At 46.5% G+C, this 17,435-nt stretch overlaps 1 protein-coding gene across 5 annotated transcripts in view; it reads left to right on the top strand.

The window, feature by feature from the left end:
- The window catches only part of GRIK4 (glutamate ionotropic receptor kainate type subunit 4), a 208,863-nt gene that overhangs the window by 123,163 nt on the left and 68,265 nt on the right, over positions 1 to 17,435 (top strand). For all 5 annotated transcript variants that reach the window (XR_012664078.1, XM_075116301.1, XM_075116302.1 and 2 more), the window contains exons 3-4: positions 6,756 to 6,920; positions 14,060 to 14,157. Coding sequence is in view for 4 of the 5 variants with exons in the window: in XM_075116301.1 (XP_074972402.1) it covers positions 6,756 to 6,920; positions 14,060 to 14,157 (263 nt within the window). In the remaining variant the exon portion in view is untranslated. The remainder of the gene's footprint in view (positions 1 to 6,755; positions 6,921 to 14,059; positions 14,158 to 17,435) is intronic.

A 17,435-nucleotide genomic window follows, 5' to 3' on the forward strand; every position in this document is an offset into this window, starting at 1 on the left:
CATTACATTTTTAGCATTAGACCTTCACCTCCTTCCCTTTTCTGTCTGCAAAACTCTGCCTACGTGAGATGGAGAGCCCTCCTTCATTCTTCCAGCCTGTTCTGCTGGAGGCCTTGAGATTCCCTTTCTGTCAGAGCCATAATCATTTATTCCCTGCCTCAGCCCTGACCTTACACCTCTGGAATGTTAAAGCGGTTATTCTTCCTTCTCCCTGCTTTTCTCATTGTTTTTGGGAAGACTTTTGACAGGCTTTTCAGGGGATTAAGTAGGACTTATCTGGTTGCCAACACATTACTTGAATCCACAGATCAGGACTTTACCCATAGCTGCAGTGTGCCTCAAGTCTGTGGAAACCCATAGGAGTTTCCCTGTTGGCTTTAAAGGACCTCAGTTTGCTGCCCTGCTTTTGTACAAGAGGATGGCTTCAGATTGCGTTACACAGCTCTGGACAGAGCATTTCTATTTCAGACCCTTTTCTTATCCCTTTGTGCTCTTTTGCTTCTGCCTTCATGCTAGGGGTGTTTGCTGGCTGCCTCGCAGTGAGATTTGTATTTGGAAAAGCAGGTGATCTCCAGCGGAAGAGCAGGACCATGTCTCATTAGTGTGTTTTCCTCCCTGCATGTGAAGCAAAGGAGTGAGAGGTGAGATGAGACCTGTCTTGCAGATGCTTGCTTTCAGAATAGCAGCTGAAGTGTGTTTCCCCCTTCCCACCCCGTTTTGGATATGAACAGCCATCTCTGTTTCACGTAGGTGTGTGCGGAGGAGGGAAGAAGAGTCTGGCAGTGCTTTTACCTCTGGGACCAGAGGGACAATGTTTGCTGGAGCACAAAGATGAACTGCCCCCACCAAGGTTTTGCATCCCAGCACTGTAACAGATAGAGTATGACTGACAGGTCATCGTCTTTGCAGGCTCACAGAGGACGGAGGAGAAGTGCAATGACCTTCATCTTCCTGGAAACTCCTGGTCTCAGAGAATGTTATTCTGTTTTTATGTACACAAAGCTATTATTAAAGAAGAGAAAAGAGAGGCTGTGTTTCAAGCAGTAGAAACTAAAGCCCTCAGCTGTTTGTATCATATATCCCCCTCTCTCTCTGCTGAATTCAGTCTCTCTGGATAGCAGAAATGAGAGGGAAGCTCCATTTAAATGCAGATTTCAAACGTTGGCCAAGAGCAATAAATAGCCCTCTGCTACACTGAGCAGACAAACATTATCAAGTCTCTTTGTGAAGGAGAGTTTATGTTTTCAGATTTTCTTTTTCCTTGATGAGATCCTCTTTATTCTCAGAGTAATAGCATATTGACAACTTTTTATTTCATTTTTAAGCACCACTTCAGAGATTGTAATGGAAACACAATCCCACCTGTTACTCCACTGGAGCTATACCTGACAGCCCTGTAACGAAGTCTGCAAATTTCTTACTCTTTACTGTATTGACAGCATGAATGGATGATACCATATTTGGCAGAGGGGAAATGTGCAAAATAAGGCAATCATTTTTAATCAACTGCCCCCTCAAATCTGCAGCCTCATGGTTTTGGAGCTAGTTTGGGGTTACCAAAGGAGCACCTGTAGGTGGGTCTCTGATGATAAGGGTAGCACAGGTGGGCAGGGGCAGGAGGAAGGGGAAGCGTGGGGTGATTCCTGAGCAGGGCATTCGTGCTTTGAAGAATGGTATAGTTTTCTGGTATGCTTTTGATCTAAAGGGTTCCAGGTTTTGAGACTAAGGACTGATAAGCTCCAGCGGTAGGTATTGGATCTTCTAGGTGTCTAAGTCTGGTTGAACTGAGGTTACTGCTCTTAATTTGAGATTTCATTCATCACGGGCACATGGAGGATTTGGGGACTGTGTTTACAGTATAAGTCAGAAAAGGTTGTAGGTGTGATCTTAACCTGCCAGAGGAGACACCTGAGAAATACTGTGGTTGGCATATGTTTTTAACTTGGAAGGACGGGTTATGAACAGTGAAATATCCCCTTCACTAAGCCAGTGCTTTGCTAAATCTACATCTTCAAGCCACTGGGCTTGAGATGGCAACTGTGTTTCTGAGCATGGCTTTACATCCCAACGGTATGGAAAGCATCTGAGAAAACGTAACAATACTTAATAGTGTTAACAGGGAAAGGTCAGCTGAACACTGTTTGTTGTAGCAGCGTATAAACCTCCCGGTAACATCTGTTCCCTGTTATTGTTATAAAAATGCTACTTCATTAGATCTTGGCTGGATCATGAATTAAGGAGCGATATGTAGTAAAACTTGCAGTTGTATTAGGCTTGTCAGAGTGCATATGTTGTGAATCTGGCTGGCGGCGGGTAGCACTCTGGGGAGCCACGCGGCTTGGGGGAATGGGAGAACGGAGGCTTTTGCTTTTTTAGCACTGGTTGAAACCCAGCTGAGGGTAGAAGGGATTAAATATCAGTGTTGTCTGTAAACTGGCTTGTGAACTTAGTAGGAAGAGTTGGTGTGTCTCAGCCCAGCTCCAGGAAGACAGCTGTCTATACCGCTGAAAGCACACAAGCTGACAGCACTGCCTGTCCCCCCCGTTCACTGTTTTGGTGAAAAGGAGGAGGACTGAGTTGTTCGGGGTGAGAAATTAATGTCCTTCCCTCTTCTGGAGAAGTTTCTCCAGGGTAAGAGGAGAAAAGGCAGGAGAATTTGAGCATCTGCCTTTCATACTGCTGCAGCTGTGCTCGCTTGAGTGGAGTGAAAATGCTGCGGCCAGATGCCACCACCTCCGGCTCTCCCTCTGCGTGGGGGCAACCGTGTGCACATGTGTTGTGGGCCTGGGGCTGATGGAGTTTAAGGAAGCTGTGTCTCTGGGGTCTGCTTGTCCAGCTCCTGCCTGGACAAGGCACTTGCAGATGTCCTGTGTGCTGTATCTCGGTAGGGCAGGGCTTAGACCGGGTGCGCGCTAACGCACGTTCGCACGCATGCACATACACACGGCCGTCGGAGCGCACCGACTCCTGCCTCCCCACCTCCCACCGTGTCTGCCTGCCTGAGGGCTGGAAATTCACTGGGGTGGGGACAACCCATAGGAAATGTATTGAAATCTGTTTTTCTTGGAGAGCACCATCGTGTCATCTTGCATTTCTTTGGCTACCATTAATAACTTTCTTCTAGTTCTTGCTGTTTAATCATTAACTATGAGTGTTGCATTTGAAATTTGCGTTTGATGGAAATTTACAACTGAAGTCACTTCTTCCTTGAATCTTGAGCAACTGTAACTGAACTATTTTAAAAGCATATCCAGAGTGACAAACTCTTATGGTTTGTAGCCTCTTGGGTTTCTGAGTTTTGTGCTAAGTGTAAGGAAAACCTGGGCATATTGAATAAAACCAGAATTATTACTATATAACTGGTGTTTATCTGTCAAGATGTTTCCAGCCAGTTCTTCCAGAGAAAAGCTCAGCCTCTGCCAGTCCTTGCTGACTTCACTTGAAGTTGTTTTACTCTCAGTCCCTGCAAAATCCGAAGCAGCCCTGAATTGGGCATCACAGACCCAGGTGCTCCTGACTCCCTCTGAAATATTTTTCTCATAAATCATAGAGAAGGTAGTCTAGATTGGAGACATTTATTATGATGGGGAAGATAGAAGTGATTTTTAAGGCCAACAAAGTTCAAAGACTTCACTGTAAGTTTTCAGGATTAAAGATTTACTTGATGCATCTTCCCATATTTAATAGACAGGAATAGATGAAAGGGAATTTCTATAAAGATTTTCGTTCATACTTAATGATGCTGCTATTAGATGAGTGTTGGCACTGTGTCCCAAGACATGAAGTTTTAAAACCAACCTTTTTTAAACATTAAATGACCTTTTTCATCCACTAGCTTTAATAAATAAAGATTACTTCAGCATCATTACTTAGTCTGTTCTGGGGGCTGGTCTAATATTTGGTAACACTAACTAGTCTCCCAAAGTGCAAGTGAACAAATGTTGTTGGTTTCTATCACATGCCCTGCAGGGAGATAGGAAGCAGTAACGTGGTCTGATTAGCGGTTGGGCTCAGGGAGTGCCACCGCCACCTCCATCCTGGGATTCTGGCTGCCCATCTGTGTTCCTCTCCTTTCCAAAACTTGTCACTTGCTGTGGGCATTTTCCCTTCCTCATGTATTTGCTCCCAAGGTGGGCTGCAAAGTTCAAATTCACTTAGAGCTGAATAGGGAAGAGGGTTTGTTGGTTTTTTTTTGTTTCTCTTCCCCCCCCCCCCCCCCTTAGCAGTAGGGAAGTTTTCAAGATTTCCGAAAATAAGAATGGAAAAACCCATCCCGAACAAAGACAAAAAATCTTTGTGCAAACATTTGTGCCTAGATGGCCTGAGGAAATTATTTGAAATGTTTTGTTTCGAGTCTTTTATTCTTAAAATGTATTTAACTATACATAAGTGGAAATGAATTGTGTTGGAAAACTGACAATTGAAGAATATACTTGAAAACATTGTCCAATTTAGTGATTCTGAAACTTTAAATTAGAAAATAATGAATCTAAGAATGCTGACACATATTCCCCCACCACTGATCTTTAATTTCGCTATGTCAGCACCTGGAATATAAGAAGCGTTTTGTGATGTTCATCAGATTCGGTACATTGCTTTACCCTTTCCTGGAAACAGGGCCATAGTGAAAAGTTTACACACATGACAAAATGGGGCCCATTCAGGACTTTCTTCTCTCTCTGCTGCTGCCTTTCTAGAGGAGTGGGGTGTTGAGCAGCTGCTTGTTGGGGCACTTGAGTCTCCCAGCTTCTTTGTAATTAAGAGCAATCGCCAGCCATATTGATGTATTAAAAGAGCTGTGATCCATGCTCCTGGCCTTAGAGGAAAACACAACCTTTTTTCTTTCATAATGAGATTAAGATTAACTGCCCTAGCTTCGCAGATAACGATGGTGATTGCATGTTAGTGGAGCCGAGGAGATGGTGTTGCCTGAAGGACTGGGAATGTTCGCCCAGACATCTGTGCATATCGTACAAGAACTATTGCTGTGTGTTACTTTATCAGTACTTCAGTTTAGCTCACATAAAACTGGGAAAAAGTAGGAAGAGAAGTAGTTCTTGAGCGGGTGTCATTGGGATACAAAGTAAATCAGGTTAGCATGGACCACCTTTGCTTCGCCAGTGGATTTGGTATCTAGTTACCTTCCACAGCTGGGGTTAGGGCAGGATGGGGAAGCAGGCATGCTCTGCAGTTCTGTCAGGAGAGAAGAAATCCCACAGGGACAAGCATAGCAAGGCTGAGAGAAGAGCCCTGAAATGTGATGTGAGGTGGTTGCTGAAATTGGGTGGGTTCAAAGCAAGCCTCAGCAGCAGGAAAGCCAAAGTAAAAGGAGCCTGAACCCGAGACAGGTTTCTTCATTGGGCTGTGCTGAGTCAGAGGCTCTGCGTGTTGGTGGCAGTGAAGGGTGAATAGTGCCTGTGCGCTGGGGGACCGATGAGGACCACCAAGGCACAAGCCAGCCCTCTCAGGAAGGTGGTCTCAGTCCCACCTGCAGCACACCAACACCATCCTTCTTTAACAGTGGTCCCAGTTAGCGATGTCTTCAAAATGTGTGTATCCTTGGACTCTGCTCCCAGCTCTTAGGGAGGCAGGATACCTCCCGTTCATAGCCCATGTGCCTTACTTCAGCTGCCAGCTGATTTACTTTCACTCTGGTTTTCCCTAGCTAAAAAAAAAACAAACCCCAAAACCAAACCGGCCACAGCACAATGACACATTTCAAAGCTTCGACAAAGAACCTAGCTGCTGTAGTTGGTTTCCTGACACACAAACCAGCAGGGCCCTACTAATCCCTGCTTTGCTAACCTACGTGGTGTGGGACCTGATTCAGCACTGAGCTGTGACTCCATCTACCCCCGAGCAGTTCTGAATGGCACCACTCCCTGTGGAGTGATTTTTGGGAAGGGAAGATAAGCATTGGTGCCTTTCTAATATACAAAACAAAACCAGCGCTGCTCTTCCCCAGGTACAACTGCATAGCTGCATTCTGGGAGGAGACCTCCTATTAGCAAGTATAAACCCACTGGGGTGCAGAAGTTGTGCCAGCTCGTAATGAAACGCTGTGATTAATGCTCAACTCCAATTTATTTTTGCCTTCCGTCAGGAAAATAAAAATAATACCCCACACTATCTCCCTCTGCCTAACACAGATTTGAGTGGGCAGGCCCAGGAGCTGAGTTCAAGAGTCAAGTGCTTTCTGTTTGAAAAATATTTGTCCCTTCCCACCCACGGCTGCCCACATGCTTCCTAAAATATTCCAGCTATCAGCACCGTACCAACGCTTTCTCAAACGAAAGAACCAAGGCTATCTGGGGACATGCTTCCTCTGTTGGGATGTGAGGCAGCATCTGGATCTGGGCTGCTTGGGGCTGCACAGCTGGACGTCCCTCTCTAGGAGAGCGCAGGGTGAGCAGGCGGATGCCTGTGCTGCAGCGGGTGCTGGGCGCTGCCAGGACGCCAGCAGCGTAGGCAGCCGTGTCGTGCTACAGCGCGCCGGCAGGTAACGCAGCCGCTGCTGCAGAGATTTCACCGCCCGCGCGTCTGGCAAGACCTGGGAGGTGGGCGAAGTGGTGGGAAAGGCCGCGCGTGGGAGGGAGGATGCGCTAACAATAGCGGTGGCGGGAGCAGAAGTGCCAGCGTGGCGGCCGCTTGTGTGGCAGCGGAGATCCCGGAGGGGTGCTGGGGACGGGGTGGTGCGCGGAGCTGGGCCGGGTCCCTGCCGAGCCTAACCGCTGCCAACACCTTTGCTCCCGCAGCTGCCATCCTGGATGACCCCATGGAGTGCAGCAGAGGGGAGAGGCTCTCCATCACCCTGGCCAAGAACCGCATCAACCGCGCGCCCGAGCGGGCGGGGAAAGCCAAAGTGGAGGTGGACATTTTTGAGCTGCTGCGAGACAGCGAGTATGAGACAGCAGAAACCAGTAAGTACCCTCCATGTAGCTGGTCCTGCCCCAGTTTCCTCTGCCAGCTCTCAGGTGCCCGGCGCGCTGTTCTTGCTGCAGAGGGTAATTGTGTCGTAGTCAAGGAGTAAAAAGCACCTCTCTGCTTCTCTATCAGCACTTGAAAGATCAACACGTGCTAGCATGGAAGTGGGTCTTTACAAAGCCCCAGGCCTGCCATGGCTGCCCGAGCGCAGTCGGGTTTGGTGCGGGGGTTCGGTACAGTCTGGACACGGGCGCAGCATCCCCTCAGGAGGTGTGTGGGACCTTTAACAGCACTCGTGTTCAGCACCAGCCATGTGTTTGTAAGGGCTGGCCCTGCCTGGCTGTGTCCACTGCAGAGGCGCAGCGGCAAGTTAGGGGAGGTTAGGCTTGGAGAATGAGTGCTGAGAGCAGTTTACATTTGAGGGTTTAGTGTGGTGTTGTGAGGTGAGCCCTGGCACGGACTAAGAAGATGTGGGCCCCCAACAAGCTCTGCCACCATTCAGATCAGCAGCTTGGGACAAATTATTTTCTTTAATCTGTGTGTCAATAAACAGAGGTAATGATACAGGATGTGATGCTCCTTTATAAAGTACTTAATGGTGTGCAAATAAGAGACTCTGGGCCAGTTCAGTACAATTAAATTAGTTTTAAAACCCCATGGAATGCTGCGTGTAAGCAAACATGACAGCTCTTCCAGTGCTTTAGATTGGCAGTGGATTTGTTTACACAAAGTGAAGCTTTCAGATGTTGTTTAAAATCATGTGGATTTAAATGAGCTCATTTTGAAAGACCAGTATAATTCCCGTGTCGCTTTAAAGTCCCTTAATGAAAACAAGTCTCTACTATGGTTGTTCCTCTAGATGCCCACCATGTCAACTCCATGCTGATGAATAAAAAAGAAATTGATGGTCAGTGTCCCACAGACCTTTCAGCAGCATGAGTTAAAGAAACCAAAAAGTTCTATAATAGCTTATTCCTATAAGAGAGAAAATCCTTTGGAATAGGATAGCTACCGTTTAGAATAATTTTTAGGATGACCTTTGGAGTTCAAGAGAAAACTATCATTTTTTATTACAAGTTGGCTTAAAAAAGCTGGATAAATGATTTTAGACTCATTTCCCAGTGATTCTCTCTTCTAAGCCTGTGTAACCTGCAGGATATCCCCAAAAAGTGTGGTAGTTTGTTGTGGTCTAGAGCAGGCTGGTTTCTCACACAGCTTTGGTGTTTGTTCTGTGCAGCACTGAGCATCCCTGTGCCGGGGAGGCCCTGTGGAGCTGCGTTCCCAGCGCTGCTCAGGAGCAGGACTCTGGGAAACTGGCAGAACAGGTTCAATAGGCCTGTGAGATCAGTGGATCTCTGCTTCATTTCCTGAATTAGCGTTTGCATTATTTATAGAAGTGTTCAGTTAATAAAGTGCATTTCAGCAAGTACCTGTATTTCTATTTATAGAGCCTGTTACCCATGAGGCAGTCTAGATTAAGATCATCAGATGCAGCATCACAGGGACTGTTTAAAACAGCACTTCTCCACCTTTTTGGATCCCTCACATCTTTTAACTTTTTCTTGGTCTTTCCCATCCCTTCAGGATTGTGCCCATCCTGCTTTACCCTTATTTGGCACAGCAGTAGGGCAAATGCAGTCCCACCGGCTGGGTTATGCAGAAGCGATGGGGACTGCCTGGCTTTCCAAGTGCATTCCCGGTTTGCCCCTGAAAGTATCCCAAATCTCCCAGCAAGCCTCCTAGGAAATGAGAAAATTGCTTGCTTGCCTGAGCCTTCTGTGTCTTTGAAAGAACCAGTAGCATTTTTAGTTCCATTCTTTTTCCTTTCTTGTAAATCTGCATGTAGCGTTCCTGTTGTCTAACTGTGCTTGGGAAACAGGGTCGATTGCCAAGTGACCAGAGCTGTGGTAGATTGTGAATGGGGTTTCTCTCTCACTTGCACCCCTGTAACACTGCTCAGAATTTCTTTTGTTGAAACATTTTTCAAGCAGAAGAATACTAATTTGCTGAGAATGAAGTATTATGCAAGGAATTGTTGATTTCAGCAAATAAGGTGTTTGGGGAAAACATGGAAATGGGATAAGCGAGGAAGAGGCAATCTTCAGTTTCAAGTTTTCACCTCAGGGTAATTTTCTTTGTTTTCTTTCCTTTGATTTATAGAATGTAAAAAGTAGAAATCGGAGCAAACCAATTTGGTTTTGGTGAAGTGAGTATTCACATAATTTTGCAATATGTTATTTGCCTTCCCTTCAGAGGGAAAATGTCTTGAAGCATTTCTTACAAAAGGAAAAATCTGGATTCTGCATGTCTCTGCTATTAATGTCACTGAAGTTATTCTCGATTTATACTGGTAGCAGAGGAGAATCGGATCCTTTAACGTAAATTTCAAGGCTTTCATGGCTTTCAGATGTCTGACTTCTCAGCTTTAATATGACACTGATATTTGTTATCACACATAATAATAATAAAAGCAGTTTAGATGTTTTAACCTATGACTGCAAAGCTGTTATACATCTGTTTAATACTGTTCTCAAATCTAACACCCTTTGAATCACCCTCAAATATCACAGCTAGCACGCTTAGCCTACTGATCTAGGAATGCTGTGATTACACCCCATCAGTGGTATTCCATGCACAATCAGTGCTTCAAGAAAAGAAAGACTTATAGAGAGTTACTTTTTATTTTGGTGTTGCGCTGTTTTTCTTTCTTTTTTCCTCTTGACTGACTCAGGCATCTTAGTGTTAGAGGGCCACAAAATCACAATTGCCGTAGCAGGTAAAATATCAGTCTTAATCACATTCATCCGTGATTTGCTATCGCAGTTTTATATATGAATGAAGACAAGCATTGACTGTTCGTGTATGCAACACCTGTAAAGTCCTGTGTTTTGAAATGAGTTTGCAGTGAAAGGGTATGGATAAAGCTTTTTTTGCCGTTATAAACAAAGCCTGTTTTCTCTGTTTGATGTTTCAGCTCCTTTTATGGAGATCCAACATGACTTGTTAAATCATGTCTTTATCTAAAACACCTTATTCCTTTTGATGTCCAGGGAGGGACAGATTTTCTACTTGTCACCCTGTCTCCTACCGTCTCATCAGTCTTCTAAGCATCTTTCTGTTGTTAATCTAAACATCTCAGGGAAGGTCAGCAGTCAGAGTGAGCGAGCAACTGGAGGATATTTAATTTTTATTTACTCACACCAAGATTTCAAAGTGCCTGACGTGCCCAATCAGTGACATTGGCTCAAATGTGCGATTAACTGTCCCGCCATTTTTGTGTTCCTGTTGGATTTCACATTTAAGCCTGCTCTGGTTTTGGGTTCCTGTTAAGAAGCATAAAAGATGCTGCAGGAAGCAGTCTTGGAGCCACGGTGCAGGATGCGCTCTCTGTAACACTTTCTGTTTACACATTTGGTGGTTTTTGTACGAGAATCCCATCCTGACCAGTCCCTGCCATTCAAGATCCACTGATATGTTTTGCAATCATGGAAATGTTGAGGTAATTGCATACCTTCCCTGCTCATTTGTTTTCTGTTAGAGGCGGGAATCTCCTTTGCATGCTGTTTGAAAACCTTTATCAGGTATCTGTATGCAGTGAAAGAGATGCTGTGTTCTGCCCTGTGGGTGGATGCTCTCGCAGAACCGCTTTCAGCCCTGCTTTGAACGGGGAGAGTACATGGAAATGCTTGCCAAGTGCCCTGAGGTCCCAGGAGGTGAAAGGCACTCTCTGACCATGACTGAGTGGATGTACATACGTATATAATGAGAGCGCTACTAATTTGTTGTTGTGCTTCTTCACGTTCAAAAGTAAGCACATATTTCCATCTTTCTTTAAAACATATCTTGCTGTTTCCTGAGTGTCCAGACCTGCGCTTAATTCCTAAATATACTTGTGGAAACCGTTGAACACAGCCCTTTCTCACTTACATGGCAGGGCAGACCTGCTAGTGTGAAAGGATGGTCATCATTTGCAGCGCACATCGAATGCACGCCTGAGCTTGTGTGAGGGCCACCTCGTAGCTCCAGACTGTAGCCTGTGCTGGGAGGGAGACAGGAGACTCTGACCCCACTCCCAGCTTCTAGGCAAAGCCTGTAACTGTGCAGAGGTGCCGTAATGGGACACCTGAGCTGCGCAAGCAGAAAGGCAGCAATCATCAGCTCACCTCCAGTCATCACCACAAACAATCATCACCTCCAAGGAGCTGCCCCTGAGCGACGGCAGGAGAGATCCTGTCCTGCCGAAGCAGGGCAGCTCCCAGCAGCGAAGGGTGTATCCTGCAATGTTTCCTTTTCAAAGACTTAAGTGTTTTAAGAGTCTGTTTTTAAGAAATCGATTTGCTAAGCCTGTGTTTTCTGCCATACTGCCCTCAGGGATGTTAACGTAGAAGAGCTGAGTGTAGGCAGTCCATCAAAATGGCTGGAGTAGGAGGTTTGGGACTTCTCAGGCCTTCAGGTCAAAGATGTAGGATCAATAGTACCCATGTCCCATCTCATGATAAAGAGCTTTCGAATTTTTATGGGCACATGATGTCACTTCAATGTCTGGTATTTCCTGAGATGCTGAAATCTAAAAAATGTAAAAATTGGGTATGATCTGGGGCAGAGGTATCTGAGTGCAGCAAACAAAAATGTGTCTCTCACGTAGCTTACATGGCACCCATGTGTTGAGGCATGAAAAGACTTGAGTGGCAGGGGCAGTATCTGTGGTTTTATAGATAGATATATATATATATATAACAGCAGTATCTGTGGTTTAGTCCATGTAGTTATCGGGGATGAATTTCTGGTACAGGGCCAACATTTCTACATCTCTACAAGTGCTTCTCTGAGTCCGCAGTGCCTAGGATGGTAGCAGGGTTGAGCCTTTTTTCCCTGTGGCGACTAAAAGCATCAGGTAATGTTCTGCAATAGGAAATGTGTTTGGATTACAAGAGAAGCAGCTTTCCGAACTTGGTCAAAACCTTTGCCTCAGGCACCTCCACTTTGTTTCCATTCATTTTCCTTAATTTTACTGGATGTTTCGCCCTTGGAGTGATAAGCCAGGTGGTCTTCTGACAGTTGTTGCAACTCTGTTGCTATGACTACTTAACCCACTTTTTGTTCTCTATACCAGAGATGAGAAGAAAACTGCTCACAAAACTTTCCCCTGCATGCACAACAAAAATCCCCCCAGGACTTTTGCCCTAATGACCTATGGATAAAGAAGACTTGGAGAAGCTCCCTCCTCCCAGAGGCTGAACTGCAGAGCACCCAAAGGGTCTGGTGTGGCTGAGAGGGACTGAGAGTGCTGCTGAGATAGCATGCAGGGTTTTCAAATTGCTAGTGCTCTTATTTAAAAGGATCTTCTGAAGATGTGTAAGTGCCTGTAAATTTTTTAAGCACAGAGGAAAAGTAGTGCTGGATTCCTTTGAAGATGCCGCAGAAAAATATCACTCGTTCTGTAGCAGATTGAGATGGTGGAGGGTGAGAGAGCATGGAAGGAAGGAAAACCCAAGAGAAGTTGTTTGCATATCATTGGCACTTTCTGTAAGAAGTCAGAGCACTCAGTATGTACAGGGACCTAGTAGTATGTGGAGTTTTTCCTTCAAGTAGCACTTGGAGAGAACTAAAACCAGTTACCCCAAGCGACAAAGTCCTCAGCTTTTGGCCTCATATTCCAGTCATGGGGAGTTATGAAGACTAAGGCCAGAGACAACCACCTTGATTGGATGATCTTCTGCAGAAAACAGACTGCAGACATTCACTTGCTCAATGCTACACTCAGCCCCATAGCTTGCTGTTCTATAAAACCCCAAGTGCAGTATAGGCTCTCATTTCACATCCAATCTTTATTTAAAGACTTGAAGTTGGTAGAAAACCTGCTCTGATATGTAGTACAACAGTTTTGATGATGAATTCCCTTCACCACAAAAAATATGTTCTGGCTTGAAATTTTCTAGCTCCTTTTTTCCAGCCGCTAAAGCTAGATAACTTTTTCCAACCATCACAAAGTCTTGCCTGAGGTGTAAGCCAGGGCCCTGCAGTGAGGGTGGTGCTCTGAAACAGACCAGCCATGTGATATTGTAGAGACACTATCTTTAAAACCTCCGTTTTGTGATACAGGTGGTTTAGTTTTTACATATGAGTATGTCGTGAGCTTGCTCTTGCCAGAACTGATAGGTTGCGGTGCCTCCTTTCTCCCCAGTGGTACCCTCTTTCTTCAGAACACGGTCACTTGACACCAGCTGAGCAAACGTGGCTTTGCCTGTCTGGGAGAAAGGGGCTGAGTGCGTGGTGATGCTGAGGCAGGTCTCGTATTTCAGAATGAGCGGTGGCCAGCGCACGTTCAGATGAGCCTTTCGGAGTCTGGGGATTCAGGCATGAGGGGATCTCGCCTTCTGTTCACGGGGCTTTGCCTGCACAAGCTGCTCTGGAGGAGCATTTCTGAGTGATGTGGCTGACTGGGATGGCAGCAGGGAGGTGGCGCCAGCTGGGGTAGTCCTTGGAGTGCCATTTGGCTAAATTTGTACTGTGAATTAAAAGGACAAAAGGTTACAGTTTAACCTGGGAAGTTTGAGGAAAGAGATTTAACTTCATTTTGTCAGGGTCTTTTTATTGTTCTGCTTACCTTGGTGGTATGGACCCAGAAGATTAAGTATTGCAAGAAAAAAAAAAACCCAAATGAAAAACAGCAATACAATAATTATTACCACTGACCTCTGCAGAGGATGAGGGGAGAATTCATACAAGTTTCTTTGCTGCTAGATGATGCTGTTTTGAAGCTATGTAACTACTGTGTTTAGGATCTTCCATAAACTTTAGTTAATGTTTTATGTTGGAGAATAGTAGGTGGGGCCAAAAAGGGGCTTTACAAAAGAGAGACCCCAGTTCTGAGTCAGAGATGAGGATACTGGAGTTTTGGAGAGAGTTCGGGTGAGATTTAGAAAGGCTGGGGAAAGACAGAGAGGAGGGTGTCACAGGAAGGGTGACAGTGCTTCGGAGGGAATAGAGGGATTTTGGGGGGGGACATAAATGGCAGGGAGTATGTTGTGTGAAGGAGATGATGCCATGTCCTTAGGAAGGTGCGTAAACACGACTGTCAGCTGGAAATTGAGGATGAAGTCTAATGCACATTTCCTCTCTCTGGTGCCCGCAGTGTGCCAGATACTCCCAAAAGGAGTGGTAGGCGTCCTGGGACCGTCCTCAAGCCCAGCCTCAAGCTCTATTATCAGCAATATCTGTGGGGAGAAAGAGGTAAGTGGGGAAATATCCTGTGTTGGAGTAAGTTGATGCCTTTGCGCCAACTGACTTGGCCCCAACACCTTGGTGCCCGGTGGCTGCCCAGGGCTGGGAGAGTAACACAGGAGCCCTGGCTCCTTCCTCCCTGTGCTTCACAGCAGGCCTGGGGTGAGAGTAGGGTTGTCTTCAGTGGTTAAGGGGGACCACAGAGATCCCGACCCATTTCCCAGCCCCCGCCTTCTGCACACTGTCCTTCAAACCAAAGATGCTCTTGGTGGGCTCTGATCGCAGCAGTGCTTCCTGCTGGCTGCTGCCTGGGCTCCCTGGGAACACAGTGTTTTGCTGGTGATTTAGTAAGTACGGATTAGGGTTTTTAATTTACCACTATAGTGAGCAGCAGTGCCTTCTGTGCAGATCCCGTGCAGAATGGCTTTCTGCAGCCTTGAATGGTTTTGTTTGAGACTCTCATGTCTATGCCAAGTCCCAGCTACAGCTGCAGAGCTTGCTACAGCTGCAGGTTCCCGCTCTGCCTTACGCTGCCTTCCCCTCACCTGGCTCTGCCTCTTGCGTTTCTTAAGTCTGGTTCTCTGTTCCTCAGTCATCATTTCTGTGTATGCACACCTTTCCTTTCTACCTGCGCTCCCCAAACCCTCTCCAGCTGGTGTCCATGTGCCTTGGCATCCCCAGGGTGCTCTGTCCTCATGTTGCAGCTGCAAGTCAGAGCAGGGATGTTACAGTCATTAGACGGGGGAGTGAGGTACCTCCTATAGTACTCCAGGACATCCTTGGCAAAAATGATTTGCTGTAGTCATCTTACCTGCTCTGTCGTCCTTCCCATGCTCTGCCATGGCTTCTAATGAGCAGAATTGACAGCTTGGTTTGTTGCCCCTTCTCCTAATGCATATGTTCTTGCAGCTTTTTCCTTTTCCATTTCCTCACTCTCTTCTTCCTCCCTTGTCCTTATTTTCACCTGTATCACCTTTTACTTCAGCTTCCCTCACATGCAACATCAATGCAAACCATGTCCCCGCTGACTGAGGGGTACAAAAACCTCAGCTTGCCCTGACAGATGCGCATCCCAGCCAAAGTTCCTGGGTGTGACATTACTTTGCACACATACTCGGAGAGCTGCACCCCTTTCTGTGTGCTGCTGTTCCATCAAGGCAAACCCTTTTCGTCTGTGTCCAGACTGTGTACCTGATTCAATATTTTATAAGCCTTGAACCATCTTACACTGATCTGGCTCTGCTCTCGGGAAAAGAAATTGAGTTCTCTTCTCTAGTTCATCCCTTTAAAGCCAGATAACATCTCTCAGCCATTTAGTGGTCTCTCTCTGGAGCCCAGCCTCCAAGGAGGGGGCTGCCTGGAACGAGCACTGTAAATAACTTGCATTCACAAATGACTGCAGTTCTTTGTTCCCTGAGTATTAGACATGTTGAAGAGATGGAAGAGATCTTTTAGACCCAGTGCTTGGGGCTACAGCAGGATGGGTCTCTTGAGAGCATTTTGTAGTGCTTGTTCCAGTTAAATGTCCCAGACATGTGCTCTATCCCAGGCAAAGGCAACTCTGCAGTAACAGATTGCAAGTGTTTTTCCCCTGAAATTCATATTCAGTCCGAGTCTCTGATCTAAGTCTCTTCGTTGTTTTGGGTTTTTTTTTTTCAGAAATGAAAGGTTAGTGCTAGTGTACTTCTAAGGTATTTGATTCTCAAGCTTGATCTCAGGTGCCCTCCTAGTGCTGTAAATCTGCAGTAACTCCCTGTGATTTATATCACAGTAGCATCGGTTGGTGCCGATGTGTTAAAAGTGATAGAGCAACCCAGCCAGAGCCATCCATCAGGCAGAGGAGAGTGTCCCCATTTTACCACCAAGGCACCAGATGGTGGAGTGACTGGCCTGATGTTCACCTGTGATAAAACTGGGAGATGAACCCGGGTCTCCTGCGTTACCCCTCTGGTGCCTTTGGCTTAAAGATTTCCTTCCCTTCAGTCTGGGGAGGGGTGTTGCACTGGCGCAGAGGTCTTAGAAAGGAGAGGAGGGCTCTGGGACTGAAGGTGAGCTCTGAACCAGGGCCGTGATCAGTCCTGGGCACTTGTAGCAGCTGCTGTGGTGGTGGCTGCCTTCACCCCTGTCTCCATCTCTCTCCTTTCTGTTAGCCGTTGTTGCTGCAACTCTCAGGTTTTATCTGGCTCCCAAGAGTGATCCGCACGCTTGTACTGGAGGTGCCCTGTCTGCTCTGGTTAAATAAATTTGCCTTTCCCTGTTAACAGAGCCCAAGGTGAGGGCTGCGGAGTGAAATCAAGGCAGATAGCAGCTTATTGCTCTTTAACTTTACTATTGCTAGACAAACAGCTTACGCTGTCAATAAAGCGGCCATCACAACCTACTAATAGCCTTTCCCAAGAGGAGAGAGATGGGAGGCATGGGATGAAAGCTTCTGGAAGGACTAATAATGGAGGAAAAGAGGACCTGACACTCCTCTAACGAAGCCAAAGCAGATGTTTCCCTTTCTCTGTCTTCTATTTCTTCCAAATAATTCACTCAGCAAAAGGAAAACAATATTCCTTCCCCGTATTTGGCTGAACCCCGGTGTCTGAGCTTGATCTGTTTGCCCACCCATTGCCTTTAGATGAAACTGCCAGGTACGCAGCAGAGCTGCCTTGGAGGGAGCCCTCAGGCTGCCACCCCCCCACCCCATGCAGCTTCCCTGCCCTTTCCCCAAATTCCCTGGGAAACCGCATCCCACTCCTGCCTCCTGCTCTAATGTATTAATGACAAACGCAGCGCTATTAGGACTCCTGGTTACAGTCCCGTTGGAGCTTGCCTGCCGTATGGCCACCTGTTGCCTCTCTGCTGATCAAAAAAGCCCAAAGCTGCTGGCTGCAGCATCTGTTCCTCTCTCTCCTGAGCCTTGCCAGCACAGGGTCATCTTGTTCTTCCCTTCATCTCTCCTAATTGCCTGACGACACGTTGGTACTGCAGGCAGAGGTGGATTTGCAGCACTTCATCCGTCTAGCGCACACCGAAAGTCTGGGGTTCTCCAGCATGGGCTGTGTAACTCCTTGCCTGCCTGCACAGCATCTTCTGTATTTACCCAGGCAGCAACCCAGGAATGAAGTGTGGGCCTGGCTACAATTAGTGTCCAAGCTAATTAGGTTGAACTCATCCGGAATGGTTTCCTGTGCTGTAATCACAGCCCCCGTTGCCTTTCTCTGAGTGGCTCAGCAAGACTTTTCCTGATCCACTCCTTCCCGTGGCTTCTTGTTGCTGTGATAATTATTTTCCTCTGCTAT

The sequence above is a fragment of the Phalacrocorax aristotelis genome, chromosome 22 (assembly GCF_949628215.1).
Source record: "Phalacrocorax aristotelis chromosome 22, bGulAri2.1, whole genome shotgun sequence".
Lineage (NCBI taxonomy): Eukaryota > Metazoa > Chordata > Aves > Suliformes > Phalacrocoracidae > Phalacrocorax > Phalacrocorax aristotelis.